General features: G+C 39.9%; 1 protein-coding gene across 5 annotated transcripts in view; it reads left to right on the forward strand.

Annotated features, from left to right (window-relative positions):
* The window catches only part of LOC118807935 (nucleosome-remodeling factor subunit BPTF-like), a 74,710-nt gene that overhangs the window by 22,648 nt on the left and 35,271 nt on the right, over positions 1–16,791 (forward strand). For 3 of the 5 annotated variants that reach the window (XM_036570129.1, XM_036570133.1, XM_036570130.1), the window contains 10 exons: positions 468–597; positions 3,035–3,170; positions 3,324–3,500; positions 5,018–6,710; positions 8,877–9,001; positions 9,612–9,740; positions 10,000–10,150; positions 11,352–11,430; positions 12,628–12,844; positions 14,552–14,704. In XM_036570129.1, coding sequence (XP_036426022.1) covers positions 468–597; positions 3,035–3,170; positions 3,324–3,500; positions 5,018–6,710; positions 8,877–9,001; positions 9,612–9,740; positions 10,000–10,150; positions 11,352–11,430; positions 12,628–12,844; positions 14,552–14,704 — 2,990 coding nt within the window. The remainder of the gene's footprint in view (positions 1–467; positions 598–3,034; positions 3,171–3,323; positions 3,501–5,017; positions 6,711–8,876; positions 9,002–9,611; positions 9,741–9,999; positions 10,151–11,351; positions 11,431–12,627; positions 12,845–14,551; positions 14,705–16,791) is intronic. The other 2 variants (XM_036570131.1, XM_036570132.1) reach the window with 2 other exon arrangements.

The raw sequence follows: 16,791 nt of genomic DNA on the forward strand, positions 1-16,791 counted from the left end.
CCGTGCTGACCGCTGACCGCTAGCGCCGGTGCTGCACGCGATGCACAAGGATGTTTGCCGGGCATCAAAGGGGCGGTTTGTGTTGTAAGCTAATATTTATGTAGAGTCCATATTACTGGGTGCAGCCCACTTACAGCGGAGCTCACAGTGCAAGAGGGAGAGTGGATTTCCTGCCCTGGGTTTAGCCCCAGGGCTAGCGGCTGCATTAGCTGGCCTGTTTCCCCCCACAGACCCACCAGAGGCTCTTTAGTGTAGTGTTAGGACTGGAGGTGTTCCAGAATAAACCCAGGAGCTACTCTAGTGGGTCTTTCATCAAACTGAGAGTTTGTGTGTGTCAGAGAGGGAGCGAAAGTGGGTTGGTGGGCCGAGTCTTGGGGTACGTTTGTGTTTCAGCACGGGTGTGTGTGTATGGTGTGGGTTTGAGGCATTCTGTTTGATGACCAGCGTTTTTGCTGTGTGTGGTTCAGGCTTCACCGCATGACGTCGCTGGAGCGGGAGGAGAAGGAGAAAGTGAAGAAGAAAGAGAAGAAGCTGGAGGAAGAAGAGATCATGCAGCAGGCCACCTGGGTCAAATACACATTTCCTATTAAACACCAGGTGAGCACAAGCTTGTGTGTAGTCTAGGGCCTAACTGAAAATGTTGTGGAAATGCTGGCAGTTCAATTCTGATGATGTAAACAGTAATTCAGAGCGGTTTGATGTGAAATTGTTCACTATAGAGAAATTTGCCAACTCTGGGTTCTTTACAGTGGTGGTGAAAGGAACCAGGGGCTGGACTCACAAAAGTGTCTTAAGAAAGATAATCTTCTTTTTCTTAACTTCATTCTTAAGAAAAAAGTTATGAAAAAAGAGTAATTGTTATTTCTCAAATAACTTCTTTTCTTAACTATTTTCTTAATAATAGTTCATAGAATATATGGAATTCTTGAAAATATTATTTACTTAAATCTCTTCTTAACCTTATGATAACTTCACACTTGTCTTAGGCTGTAAGAGTTGACAAGATCAGCATCTAAATTTATCATGGACACTGCCTCTGCTCCTCTAGCCTATCCTCATCCGTCACCCCACGATTGTCATATTTTCCTATGAAGATTTTTTTTCCTGTCGGCTGTTTCTTCCACCATCACCTCTAGTTCTTGTTTGCAAAATTTTTGGTTTGATGTTTTTCCTCTATTTTGCTCCTCTGAGCGGATTAAACTGAACAGTTAAAACAAATTCAAAATGTATCTTGAGTCATTTATAGTACAGGGTAAAATGCAACGTACATAAGAAAACAGTTAAGAAAATAAATAACATTATCTTAAGAGAATATTTAAGACCTTCCGAAGTTTTCTTGAATTCATGAATTGCATTTAAGAACATTCTTATGAACTTCTTAGTGTTTCAACCTTCGCAAGTTTTTTCTCAGTAAAGCTTTCGTGAATCCAACCCCATTTAGTATTTTTAGCTCCCCATTGACCTAACCCACTCACTCACTCGTGTTTAACAGGCTGAAGATTCTCCATAAGGGAGTGTGCTTAGCACTTCAGTAGATTTTGTTCTTCAGTAGTGTGGTGATTTGCATCAGAGACGCTGTGTGTTCCTGTCATACGTAATGTTGATAATGCTAAAATACATTAACAATATACATTTTCTTTGGGTGCCATTCTGCCATGAAAAGCTTATCTCAAAACAGTGTTTCAGACATCAGGCAACTTGCGTTTAACCATTTCATGTAATAACTTTCTGTGAGGGAGCTTTTAGAGCAGTGATCACCAACCGTCCTCCTGGAGATCCATGAACTAGCAGAGTTTGGTCCAACCTGCATCTAACATGCTGCCCCCTCCCAATACCTGCACTAATGTATCTGATCCAGCCAATCAAGGAATCACAAAGAAGTTAATTATCTGAAGCAGGTGTGACACATTGTGGTCCAAACTACACTGCACAGGAAGGTAGATCTCCAGGACCAGGGTTGGTGACTACTTTTAAAGGCACTAAACTTTAGACATCTGGTTCTTATCACCACCACTGTCAGCAAGTTTCCCTAAAACAGAGCATTTTGCATTGATGACTCTGTTGACATCATAATGGCTTAATTATGCAGAGGCTTTGAAAAATACCTTGTATGGAGCTAAGAATTCCTGTGTCTGATAATATTGGCCAGCGTAACTTGGCCAGCAGACTCCAGTTGTTTAAGTTAAACAGTACTTTACTATTATGATTATCTGTTGTCAGCTGTGAATTGCTGTCAAACATTATTATCAGGTCTCAGTCATCACTCAAATGAACAGCAGAAACTGTAATAAGAGCAGGTATTGAGTGCAAGTTTAGTGGTTTGTTTAAAGACTGAGCATGAACGCACTAAATTCTCAATGGTTTTCCAATGTGTGTTTGGTTTGGTATAAAAACTAATGATTGGTGCTCTTTTGATGGTTTTTTGGTGATATTTATAAATGTGCAGGACATCAAATTTGACAATTTATTTGCAAACCAATACATCAGTCAGGTCCAAATTCAGTCAGACTGTCATCCACAAAGACAATAAAGTGATGCAAATATGCAAATGTAAATAACAGATATAATCTCTTTGTCTCTTTACTGTCTTGTCATGGTCCATGCTTACCCACAGATTCTCCAGTTCAGATGACCAGATGTGTTTAATCACCCTTTTCTGACCAAAATCACAACCTGTTTGCATTACTTTGAAGTGTGTTTTTTGTGTAATAGGCTGGCTATGTTCTGATTATGTTAACATCAACCTTCTTCAAAGACAAACAACCTGGTATGTTTAGAGTAGGCTGTTAGATGATTTGTGAGTTCTTGAAAAAAACAGCCATGTGTTGAGAACACAGTGATAGTATACATAATATTAAACAGTTTAGATGATTAACTGATTGGCCTTTGAAAATGTAGGGTAATGTAGAGCTTGGTAGAGTCCAGTGTTATGCACTGTATATTGTCAAAAATAGCAAAATTAGTTTGAGTCTCTAGTCTTGAGGCTTCAAAGACGTAATATGTTTGTGTAATAAAATGTGCTTCTGGTTTAAAGGTGTGGAAGCAGAAGGGTGAGGAGTACAGGGTGACGGGCTACGGCGGCTGGAGCTGGATCAGTAAGACTCACGTCCATCGCTTCATGCCCAGACTACCTGGCAACACCAACGCTAATTACCGCAAAGAGCTGGAGGGTGAGTGCAGGGTTGTTCAGCTTAAAAAAAAAAACACTAGTTTAATTCATCCTTTACTGTATTTGTTCACTTTAATTAATTACTTAATTCCTTCCTTCTGACCATTTTTAATTTAAGGTTCTTTTATTAATTTTCGTTCTGTTTTGCCTCCAGCTGCCAAGAGTGGAAAGAACTCTTTAGATCTGAAGAAAGAAAAAAGGGAAGTGAGCCCTGAAACGACAAGCAGCGGCAAAGCAGAGGGGGACCAGGAACCAAAGGCGGATGAAAAGACCAAGGAAGAAAAGGAAGTTCCAGCAGACATCCCTGACTCTCAGCTAGATGAGGCAAAAGGTGTCTGCTTTTTTACGTCTTCATTTTTCTATTTATTTGCATTTTATTTTATGTTTTTTCATAACAAGACCTTTCAGTAATGCTTTACCGAGTGCTACACGAAGATGTGTTCATTTTTCATTTGTAGTTTCTGAGCAGGTCCTGTGTGTGTGTGTGTGTGTCTGTGTGTCTGTGTGTGTGTGTGTGTGTGTGTGTGTGTGTGTGTTTATTATTTATTTACTCATAAGGGAAACCCACTAAGACCTAAGACCTCATTTTTAATGGTTACCTAGTACAAAATTAAAAATCACACAAAATACAATAGATAGGATTGTTAAATGAATAATATTGATGACAACGATCATTAAAATAATAATAAATGAAAGATAGAGTGTAACAATAATAGTAATAGTTCAATTTATATGGTGCCTTTCTCAACCCCAAGAACACTTTAAGAAAAGATCAGAAAATAACAAAATACATAATGAACAATAAATAAAACAACACAGAACACACACACACACACAAACCAACTCTACGTTTCCAACAGCTAGCGAGGTGGGATTACAATGACCACAGTATAGAGTCACTTGGCTAGTCTCACTCCACAGCTACGGTGCGTCACACAGGCAGCCAACCTAGGAAGTCTTGAAGGCCGAAAATGTCTTTAGCCACAAAGGCAGAACATTTTCCTGCAGCTAAACACCACCAGGCCAGGCAGCCTCATAGCAGCACTGCAGCACCACCCTAGTGGCCGGCCTAGGCAGTCACGTAGCCGTGATGTAGCGTCACTTAGGCGGTAGGCTCAAGAGGCCTCCTAGCTGCTCCGTAGCGCTGCTCATGCAGCCGAACACTACCAGTCCAGACAGCCCTGTAGCTGCAGTGCAGCGTCATCCAAGCAGCCGGTCCAGACAGCCACAGTCTGTGACGTAGTGTCGATCAGGTCCCCGGTCCAGGCAGCCTTTTAGCCACAATATAGGCCACATCATAGCTGTGATGTAGCGGCCAGCCCGAGAAACCTCTGAGTCATGGGTGGAAAATCACTCTCAGCTGCTATCTCGTTGGAATAACGGCAATTTCCTCAGCCAGCAGGGAAACATCAAAGCATACACACCAACGTTGTGCCAGCGTACTTATATCGGATCGAACAGGCACACACACAAAGTAGACGAATTAAAACTATAATGTAATAAATTAAGTGTAATAAACATTCACACACATAAAAGAAATGCACAGATAAAATGTGGTTCTAACATTGACAGTTGTGCAAAAGTAGTGAGTCAGTGAGACCTGTTATAATACTTGAAGTTTTTGATTTAACATATTTCAAGTATAAGGTGCAGTAAAAGCAGGAGCTTGCTAACCCAATTCTGATTTTATTCTTGGCACCACAAGTGATGTTCCAGAGTGTGAACGACGGTCACATGAACTCTCCACTCTGACAAACTGTGAGCTTAAGTATTTTGGCAGCTGCCCAAAAAGTATTTTGTAAATATAAACAGCCCAACGCTTATATCTTCTGTGTCACCCTCTTGCAGGCTTTGCTGGGAACAGAAGTGCTACAGTTCCAGAAGAGAAGCATGAAGAGGGAGCGCCAAGGCAGTCATCTCCACGACACCGACCTTTCAACTATGACGTAGTGAATGTGAGCGAGGGCTTCCTGCTCCGAACAGCCTATAAGAAGGTGGTCAAGCCTTCCAAACTGGATGGGCTGCTCGAGCGGCGGGTCAAGCAGTACGAGATTGAGGAGAAGCGCCGGCCCGAATGGTGGAAGTCAGTCATCGCTTCCAACCCCAAGGTGGTGATCCAGAGACTTGAGGTTAAAGTGGACCCGCAGGCAGGGATAACTATACGACCTGAGGTCAAATCTGAGCTCAAATACGAGGTTACAAAGACTGAAGAGGGGCAGGAGTCTGCCGGCTCAGACGAAAAGCTAGCCTGTTCTGCTCTGGGTTCTACAGAAGAGCCAAAGTGCCTCCAAAGAACAGATGGGTCAGCAGATAAGACTGTGGAACAGGTAGGGCCTGATGGAGGCAGGAAAACACCTGGACTGAGCCAGTCTCAGTCTGCTGTTGAGTCAAATGATCAGTTAACTACGCCACTTTTCTCAGGTGACGCTGCTAAGCAATGTGCTAGCGTAGATGTTAGCAAAGGTAACCAGCAAACAAGCATAAGTACACCAGCACTCAATAATGTAACGTCATTGGAAGAGAATGGGCTTGGGTACAAGGATAAGGAGACCAAGGGAATAACTGTTATGGACAGTATAGCACCTCCAAAGCCTCCTCTTTCATTGCAAATGAATGGAAAAGATCTGACCAAAAGTGTTGTGACCAAGATGAATGATAGAGGAATGGAGGAAGACGGAAAGGCTCTGTCGCTCAAGGAGGCTGTGAAGCCTCTGATGAATGGAAACACGGTATTGGATGGAGATCCAGAAAGGAGAAACAGCACAGAAGATAACCCAGAATACCTTCCTCCTCAGAAAGTGCCCCGTCTGGGTGACACTGTGGAGGAGCTAGCCCTGTCCTCTCCAACTATACCTCACCCAACCAAGGCATTGCTCACAATGGACAGCAAAGAGCACAACAACATGGAAGCTAAGCTGGACGGGGTTGACGAAGTGACCCAAAGGACACTTGTTCCGTCTCCTGTGCTTTCAGTAGAGGAATCGAGCCTTAGCAATGATTTTGCAGAAAGCAACTGCAATAATGGTTCTAAGACAACAACAGATACCACAGTGGTCACTCAAGTCACCACAACAACAACAACCACGGTTTGTACAGAGTCACGCACAGCCCAGAGCTGCAGTGTTTCCACTCTCACCACCACAACCAAAACCACCATGACACGTGTGACCTCACCGACCCCACAGGGTCAATCCGAACGCGTTGCTGTCTCCAAGGATACAAAGACCACCTTGACCTCCTCATCCTCTTCCCCCTCGTTATCAGTGACGGTAAGCCGGGAGCGCTCTACACGAGAGCGGGTCCAACTGCAGAGCTTCAGCCACACCAAGAAGCCACGTTCAGGCTTGGCGCTGCCGTCCTACCGCAAGTTCACCACCAAAAGCTGCAGAAAGAGCATCTTTGTCCTGCCCAGCGACGAGCTGAAGAAGCTAGCACGGAAAGGAGGCCTCAGGGAAGTGTCCATCTTCAGCTACAACGCCAAGCCAGCCACAGATATCTGGCCATATCCTTCTCCAAGACCCACCTACGGCATCACCTGGAGGTCAGTTAGTTACTACGTCAAATCAGTAAAATTGTTTTTTTGCGTTTTTTTTTTTTTTTATTTTTGAAATTTTCTGTTTGCATTGTGCTGTTTTTAGCCAGTCTGTTCTCCATCAGGTCAAATGGTCTTTGTCATTTCTCAATATAAATTGTACACATTGAAAGCGAAATATCTTTCTTCAGGCCCCAGGTTGCAACATACCACAGCAGCAAATTACACTTCTGATTAAATACATTCCAATTGTAGATTAAATCCGAGGTGTTTATATGCTCACGCTACTCATTAATGTGATGGAAAATCTTAACTTACATGCACACAACAAGTAATCCGATCCAAAATTATGCGTATGTGTAGAGTACCACTTAGTATAGACATTACCATGACAACGAGCATCACCTGAGTCAAGTCAGAGTGGTACAAGCAGCAGTAAGTAGTGCTTGTGTTTTTAATTACTTTAAAATGATGTCAGACTCGGAAAACGTACTTGATGTCATGTTCTGAGACACATAAGCTGGACGCCCATCCCACCACTGTCTTTTAAAGCTCAAAGCATGAACTTTGTCTCCTCTGCAGACCAGTTTCTGCTCTGCCATATTGAATGTTAAAAACATGCGCTGTGACGTGACGCACAGGCGCAGAACGTACTTAAACTTTCCGATTGGGAATGTAGTCAGATACAGGCATTTACATGGTTATTATTCTTCTGTTTAACAGATTATTTACAGGATTACTGACCGTTCAATTGGATAGAAATGTATCTCCGAACGGCCTCAATTAGACAAGTCTATTCTGATTTAGATGTTTACATGGACTTATTTAGATGTTTACATGGACGTATTCTCACAGCAGCATGCAGGTAATTAAAGAGTGTGAAGTTGGAGGAGAAGCTGTTGCAGAGTCTGATGGTGGTGGAATGGGTACTCCAGTACATTCTGCCAGACGGCAGGAGGGTGAAGAGTGCACAGTGCTGGCAGCCTTGCAGATTTATCCTCTAGTCTGTCTGTCTATATATCTGTCTATTTGTGTATCTGTCTATTTGAAGTGGTTCACAAGTTGAAGTCTTCTTTAGGAATAATAATAATAATGGTGATGATGATGATGATGATAATAATGAAATAGAAAATAAAAAACATCAATAAAGTACAAATTAATTTAGAAACCTTTCTAAAATTAACGATAAAAGTAACAATAAAAATAAAAAAATAATAGAAATGTCAATAAAAATGTCAGTGTCAACTAGTGGGTGGAATTGGATACAGCTAAATTGGGGGAAAAATGCTGTAGTAAGAAAAAATGTTTTAAGGTGCTTTTGAAAACAGTGATAAATAAGCAGCTTTTTGAAGCGATCCATTGCTTCATAGAACTATTTTTATTATATAAATAAATCTATATAAATCTACTAATCAGTTTTAATATTCCAAAGGCAATCACCATCTTCACATTAATGCATAACAGTGCAGTTTTGTTTTGCACCCTTGTTCTTTAAATAAGTGTTCAGCTTCACAGTTCAAAAAAGGAGGCACTGGAAGAGAAACAGCTGAAAGCGTCGCCAGTTCTGAGTGTTTGTAATTGTTTCATGTTCCGTTTGTCTTCTTTCCCTCTTTGCTCTCTGACCGTAGTGGCCCCTGAAAGGAGACATCAAATTATTTTCATAGGCTGTATGCTCAAGACGTTAGTCACCTTTACTTAATAGGCAGGATGCAACAGTGGTGCCTTGACCACTGCAGCTTTTTCTTTTTCCCTTTCAAATATAGCATCTAGGGAAAAAAAAGATATCGTTCCTTATTTGTTCTGTTTCAAAACATTATTTCAGCATGTTAAGCTGTCCAAGGCAAATAAATCCACCATTAGGAGAGTATTTTGTTTAGTACAAAGCCAAAGCCTTTCTGAAAAGCAAAATGAAATCATTGGAAATCTGTTGTGTGTAGCACATTATTTCATTGATGTCAGCGCCAGAAACATAACTAAAACCTCTTAGGGATAAAAAGGTGCTTAAGACCACTTTCTAACTCTTAATTCTGTAATAAAGTATAACAATAAACAATGAACACTTAGCCTAAAAAAATAATATTTTTATAAATGTCAAGTACATTAGGTTTAAGTGTTGTTAAATTTAGGTTAAATTAATTTGCTGTACAACCGTAATCTGTTGTGTTTGGAATTCAGGTATCGTCTCCAGACGGTGAAGTCATTAGCAGGCGTGAGTCTGATGTTACGGCTGCTTTGGGCATGCCTTCGCTGGGACGACATGGCTGTGAAACCTTCCCCTAATGCTGGCACAACGCGCACAGGTAACTTAGCCATGTACTGCACTGTACTGTTGGCTGCAACTATGTGTTCTTGCACTCTAGTAGTTGCCGGTACACCGCTAGTGTTATTCCACATTCCAGCGGTGTCCGACATTCGGAAGCATGTGTATACGTGACACACAAATGAGACAAATAATTTAAAAAGCTCAGTGAAGCTGAAGTTGGCTTATTCAGATTTCCCATTCCACCTTAAATGGTGCAGCAGTTAGTGCTGCTTCTTTTTAGTTGCTATGGAAAATTGGAGCAAATAGCTGCCAAATAAGAAGCTAACTTCAGCCTTTTAGATATTTAGACGTGAAATAACATCGTTATAGCAGCATTTTTGTCAGGCCCGCAGGGCTAGTGTTAGAAGGCAGAAACAGAATATTGATATTTATCTACATATTGCTCTTTGCTATTTTGCACAAAAATAATCAAATTTACTTTGATTGTTAAAAAATGGTTCTTATGGAAAAGTGAAGAAACATTCCAGACTAATAAACCACTGTTAACCACCGTTAAGACAACAGGCTGACACTCAAAAAGCCACAAGAAATGTTTCAGAATAATTAATGTAATGTAATGTACTGTGTTTTCTGGTTTTGTGATATAGAAACATCAGAGACAGAGATCATTACCACAGAGATCATCAAGCGAAGAGACGTTGGCCCGTATGGGATCCGATCAGAATACTGTATTCGGAAGATCATCTGTCCCATTGGGGTACCAGAGGAGCCTAAAGGTGAGAACAGAGTTTCTTCTGTTGAGAGCAATCTAACCAGAGGTGAGCTGCACAAACACAAGTTAATCTTAATCGTGGAGCATTTTAGAAGAGTATTGCCATTAACTGAGGGATTTAGTTTTGGGAGAATGCAGAATTGTCCAGAGGCTTAGCCATGGGCCACACCTGATAGCACTGAAGTTAAACAGCACTTAATAAACCACTGCATTGAACTGCATCAAGACAGCCTGTAACTGAGTCTTTTTACTCTGTATAACAGATACGCCAACACCGCAGAGAAAAGGTCTGCGCTCCAGCGCTCTGCGGCCCAAACGGCCCGAACCCACCAAAGAGACCGGGCCAATCATCATAGAGACATGGGTGCCCGAAGAGGAGCTCGACCTGTGGGAGATCCGAGCCTTTTCAGAGCGGTATGATACAACCCTTTCCTTTTTAAACATAAAATAAAACGTCACTTATGGATGGGCAGCATCATTATTGTTATAAATTCCTTAAAATTACTTCACAACATGCTTTTCTGAGCATAATTAGTAGTCATGCAAGGAAATTAACATTTCTAACGCAAACCAGAACCAAAATTCGACACATATCGATACCAATTTTTTTTTTTTTTTGTAAGATGTTTTATTTATATTTATGCTTTTAAATAAATGTAATAAACTATAAGGCAATAACAACATTAATATGGAACAGTCATTCATAGAAATGAGGTTTATTTTTTAGTTCTACCTGTCAAGCTGGATGTAACAGAAACAACTTTTTATTTCACTGTTGATCTGCTGCTCCAGCTGTTTGAACATGTCTGTGCTGACCGGCCCAGGAGAGCGAGGAGACAAACAGCATTTTTACTCAGTATTCCTGTCTTCATTATCAGTAAAGTTATTTGTGAAGACACTGTAACTTAGCATTTAAGTGAAATTTTTAATTCTCTTTTTAATTTGAACTGTGTCATCTTATATGATCTCAAATTAAAATAATAATATAATAGTATTTGTTACTATTAAGCTTTATCACATGTCTCCAAAGCTCTTTGAGCTGTCACTGCTATTAAAGTTGCTCTATTAATAAAGATATTTTTATTGTTATTAAATCTTTTGTTTTTGGCCAACGTTTTTGGCCTATTTTTCGCTTTTGGCTGAAAAGTGTCACTTTTGATGTTTTGGTGGTCGAACTTATGGTGCATCCCTTAAAGTCATTTTTAATTGGATTTAGAGCAGTACAATGTGTGAAACGTAGGACAAAAATCACACTCAATAGTTTTTGTTAGTATTTTTACATGTGAAGCATCTCATGGACCTGACTTGTGACTCACTCACTAATTTAGGTTTCTTGTGAAGATTTTCCTCAAGGAGGTGCTGTTAGCACAGAATTTTTTGTTTTGTCCAACTTATTGCCCATTGTTTTTTTTTCTTCCCATATAGTGCTGTGTTGATGAGTGTTGTGGTGGTAAAAATGTTTGCCATATTGAGTAATTGTTACAATGATGACCTCCTTAACAATAATTTGTAAAATGCCTCCTATCCATTTGAATATATATGAATATGCTTGCGTGATGAACAGCAACCGTGAGCCCTGACAGTAAAGTTCTTTTATGTTCTCTGTTGGATTCAGGGCAGAGAAAGAGAAAGCCCAGGCTGCAGAGCAGGCCAAGGTTAGTGCTCAGAGGAAGGCTATGGAGCTTCAACAGAAGGTGGGAAGATGGAGTCATACAGACATCAGTCCAGTCCAGTTTGAATCCGGTTTAAATTTGCACCCTGTTTAGATTGGATTGTAGTTCAGTTGCTTCACTAAAAAAAAAAAAAAACTTCTTTAAAAGTTCTACATTGTAGTACTGGGCGTTACTGATAACGCAGTATTAGCGTATTTTCCAAATGTATCACAGTATCAGATGATATTTAATGGGAATTCCACCAATTATCCAACATTTCCACATAATTAAATTGTTAAAATATGAAGTCATTCAGAGTGGTTTGATGTGACATGCTATCTTCTAGAGAAACTCAGAATTGTTCACAGTGGTTGTGATCGGAACCAGACATCTGAAGAGTTTAATGCCTCTAAAAGCTCCCTAACAGAAAGTTACTAGGTGAAATCATTGTACGATACACTGCGGGATGTCTGAGGCGCTTTAACGATAGTTTTAAGCAAAACCATTTTAAAATCCATGTACGGCGGAGGGATACATGCAGGATTTTGTGAGGCAAAATAGTCCTTAAAGACAACATATTTTTTTAGATTCTCCACTGTTTTACCATCATCAACGTTATGTATAAAAAAACTCAGAAGACACAGGTAGGTGTAAAAATGTATATTTTTGTATATTTGTGCTATATTTTTGTTGTTGACATTGCAACCTATGGTTCCTTTCACCACCACTGTAAAGAAATCTGGGCCTGTAAGCCACTCTAGAAGGAACTGTTTCTCATGAAATCACTCTGAACGACTTTGTTTACATCTCAACCACTGAATTATGCAGCAATTTTGAAAAATTGGTGGAATTCCCTTTTAATGAAGCCAAAAATCAGTATTGTTTTTTGACACCAGTACTGGTGTAGTGGTAACAGAAAACAGACAACCCAACAATGTAGTGTAATTTTTATTTAACATCTGTTAAATAAAGTGAAAAAGATAGCCCAGGGCATTGTCCGACTTCTGCAGAATTCGCTCATTACTGACACTTGTGCTGTGTATTGTCACTGTCCAATGAAAAACAAGTATCCCCAAAATGGTAAGACTACAGGAGAGGGCATAAATGGGCTTTACTTTCAATGTAAGTTAAAATTGAAAAAAAAAGAGGGTCGTGTTTTTCTTTGGACAGCGATGATATGTAAAAGTTTTGAGGTATCACATTAGTTTGAGTGCTGACCGTTACCCTGTGCTCTTTTAGAAGCGTTTGGAACAAAAGCAAAGTTCTGGAAGTTCAGCGGTCACTCCTTGTAGCAGCCCCTCCACCCCCAGCACTCCCAAAGTCATTGTAGGGTCCCTCACCAGCCAGGTCTCCCCTGGAACCAAAGTAGTACTCGCTACCAAGATGGGCACGCCAGTAACATTACAGCAAAACAAAAACATACAGCAGACATTCTCCACCTGGGTCAAAGGCCAAGGTAAGACAAACCAACATTCTGTTGTTCAACTTAACCTCCACTTCTATGCTTTGTGCATAGAGGATTATCAGTAGAGATGAGCACACCATCCTCCTCTGCCTCCTGTGTGACATTTAAATGTCTGAGTGTGACCTTTTTTGTGCATTTTCGTTTTAGATCCTTGTTTATTTCCATTCTCTTTGATCTTGCATTTAAATGGATTTGTTCCTAAACCACTGTGGCTGAACTGCCCACAGCAGACATGCCTGCTGAACCCTCCAATCATACATGGCGGTTTGCTGTTGTTGAATGAGTGGAACGTTTGTGACGTTGGCCTGCATGACGCACTGCATGCGACAGTGGCCGAACGCAGACTCTGCATGGGCAGCAGCAGCTGACCGTTAGCTGTCTCGTGGTTGAATGATGGTTTGCCTTGCATCGTGACGAGCGTTCGGCATGTGGTGGTGTCATCCTCTTCTGAAGCTCAAGGCTTTGTTCCATCAGTCCATCACAATGAGCAATTAAAATATGCCCCAAAAAATCATCAGCATAAAACTTCTGTTTGCAGAAATATCAATTATCTATTGCAGTCTTTTACTAACTGTTTCACAGTTTAACCCCCTGAACAATCCAGGTTTATTGCATACAAAGGCTAATTATTCAACTACACACTTAAAAGAAATGGTTCTTCAAGGGTTCTTTAGTAAAGAAAATAATTCTGAATAGTACAATGAACACTCAAAGAACCCTTTGCATGATTAAAGGGTTATTTGCATTGTAAAAGTGTTCTTCAGACTGATGATGAATATGCTGTAGATGGTTCTATATTGAACCTTTTTGAAGATTGTTCTATGTAGCACCAGAAAGGGTTCTTCTATTGTAACAAGCTTGATGTAGTAACAGTAGAAAACCCTTTTGGTGCTATATAAAAACCCTTTTCCAAAACATTCGAGGTGTGGACTTGAGTCATATGACTTGGACTCAAGTCAGACTCGAGTCACAAATTTAATGACTTGAGAAAATCAAGAAAATCGAGAAAGACTTGCGACTCGACTTTGACTTAATATGCAGCCGAACACTGGCTAACATGCTGTCCTTAAAAGGTTCTAGTACTGTTAGCATTATTTAGTGTTATGGCCTTAAATTAGCTAAAGAATGCAAACTGACTTGTTTAGGACTCAAAGATTAGGACCACTGACTTGGGACTCCACTTGAGACACGCCTGTACTGACTCGGGACTTGAATCGAGACTCAACTACCTTGACTTAGGGCTTGACTCAGGACTTGAGTGTCGAGACTTGAGACTTACTTGCAACTTAGTGATTTGTTTCTAGCTCTGCCATTTTCTTTACTAAAGAACCCTTGAAGAACCATCTTTTTTAAGTGTGTACAGGGACTTCAGTGCAAACTATTGGAGCAATTCTTAGATTACAGGAGTGTGTAATAAAAATTTAAGGGGTTAAACAAATCAAAATGAAAACAAAACCATTTAAAAAAGTAAATCTAATATTTACTTTTATTTAAGTAAATAAAAAAAAGTTTGCCAAAAAATGTTTGTGTGGGTACGTTGTGTTTATAGATGTTGCTGATGGATGATTGAATACAGGTCTTTGTCAGCTACCACCCACTCATCACATCGTTTTCTTTCTCGACACATTTACTCTCCTCCACCACTAACTTTTAAATTACTACGATTTTTTTGTGAACACTTTTTCGGTGCCCTCACAGTGTCCAACAACACTGTCACCTCCGTCTCCTCAACGGCGGGGCAGATGTTCCAAATCTCAGGGAGTCCCTTGGCTGGAAAAGTCATCACGGCCAAACTCCCACTTCCTGCCAACAGCAAGATCGTCACGCTCAGCGTACCCACCACACAAGGAGGTACTGCAGCTGACTGTTACTGTTAGACATCTGCTGACCGTTGCTAATGATTGCTGGTGATCGCTGAGTTTTACTCACAGCTTCTGACAGCTAGTGAGTGTTACTGACGACTACTGACATTTTGGTGTAAACTGGACCGCAGCAGACAGTAACATCAAATTTATCCACTAGAACCGCATCAGACAGTAATATCAAATTTATCCACTAGAACCGCATCAGACAGTAACATCAAATTTATCCACTAGAACCGCATCAGACAGTAATATCAAATTTATCCACTAGAACCGCATCAGACAGTAATATCAAATTTATCCACTAGAACCGCAGCAGACAGTAACATCAAATTTATCCACTAGAACCGCAGCAGACAGTAACATCAAATTTATCCACTAGAACCGCATCAGACAGTAATATCAAATTTATTCACTAGAACCGCAGCAGACAGTAACATCAAATTTATCCACTAGAACCGCACCAGACAGTAACATCAACTTTATCCACTAGAACCGCACCAGACTGTAACATCATATGAATCCACTAGAACCGCACCACACAGGAACATCGTTAATCCGGTAGAACTGCACCAGACAATAACGTCAAGTTTATCCACTAGAACCGTACCAGACAGTAACACCAAATATATCCTCTAGAACCACACCATACAGTGACACCAAATTTATCTACAAGAACCACACCAGTAACATTAAATTTATCAACTAGAACCGCACCAACAGTAATATCAAATTTATTCACTACTTACGCACCTAATTAGCTTGTGTATATTCCCAGTATTCGCGAGCACTGCAGTGAGAAATGTTTGTATCAGGTCAGTCCATATGAAATCACTGAAGGCCTCTTCAGATGTGCTTAATACTGAGAAATAATATAATTGTGCCAATATATTGTGTGCAAAAGTTTAAGCTTATATCTTTATTAGTTTCTGAGATATATATGCTTAAAAATTTGACAATAGTCTTAAACTGAGTGAAATAGAAAAAGGTGCAAACTTTAATAAGTCATAGCTTTTGAACTATTGGTGCTAGATAAATGAAATAGTTTGGGATTATTTCTGGGAACATTTTGGTAATAATTAAGTTGCTTAACTGCCAAAACACAAGATACAGATATGGAACATCTGAAATATATTCATTTTTATATATTTATTTTGGCACACTGACACTGGTCCTCTGTATTTCCACATTGCAGCACATCAAATTTTTCAGATTTTGCTATTTCTGATATCACAGTAATCTTTTGTCATTTGTTGTTAATAACCTTTGTAATTCACAAAGGTTTCTGATTTTTGAGCCATTGCAGTGGCAACACATCATTTCAGCCTACATTTCAAATACTTCATGCTCGTGTCTGTCTATAAAATTGTTTACTCAAATAAAAAAAAACAATGTTGGTATCTTGAGCTATATTTAAGCATCAAATATAATTTTTTATAGAAAACAGAGCCGTATTTATGTGCTGCAGTGTGGAAAGACAGAGGGACTAAGTTGCCCCCATGCACTTTTTCTCCCCACATTTTATAACATGTCATAACATGTGTATCTTCTGTTTTTGTAGTTAAATATGCCTTAAACCAAAGAATACCTGAAAAAAATGTGTCCAGCATCAGTTGGTCAAAAGAAATTGTTTTGCGCCCTTTTTTAGCACTTCAAAGCAGGAAACAAGGCTTCTAAAGCCTCTGTATCTTAGGAAGTAATAAAGATACAGGCCCTGAAGTTTTGCCTGAAGTTTACTGGCATTATTTTGTAAGGAAATCTGACATGGTCAGTGGGGAACATTTTATAAAATCTGAAATGTGGATTTACCTTTTTAGTTGTTAAATAATATACTTAGAAAATGGTTATTTTATTAAAAAAAATAGTTTGAGAAAAGCCCTCAAATTTCTGTTACACCATACAAATTTACTTTACATTTCAATCAGAAGGTGCTGGGAGAAAGAATACTTAATGAATAACAAACTGTATAAACACGTTGCTGCTCCTGCTGTTTTTTGCTGTCAGTGTGAGATTTTTCACACTGGGATAATTAATGCCATTTAAAATGATCACTGGGAAATGTCAACATCATCAAAA

The sequence above is a fragment of the Colossoma macropomum genome, unplaced genomic scaffold (assembly GCF_904425465.1).
Source record: "Colossoma macropomum unplaced genomic scaffold, Colossoma_macropomum, whole genome shotgun sequence".
NCBI classification, from domain to species: domain Eukaryota; kingdom Metazoa; phylum Chordata; class Actinopteri; order Characiformes; family Serrasalmidae; genus Colossoma; species Colossoma macropomum.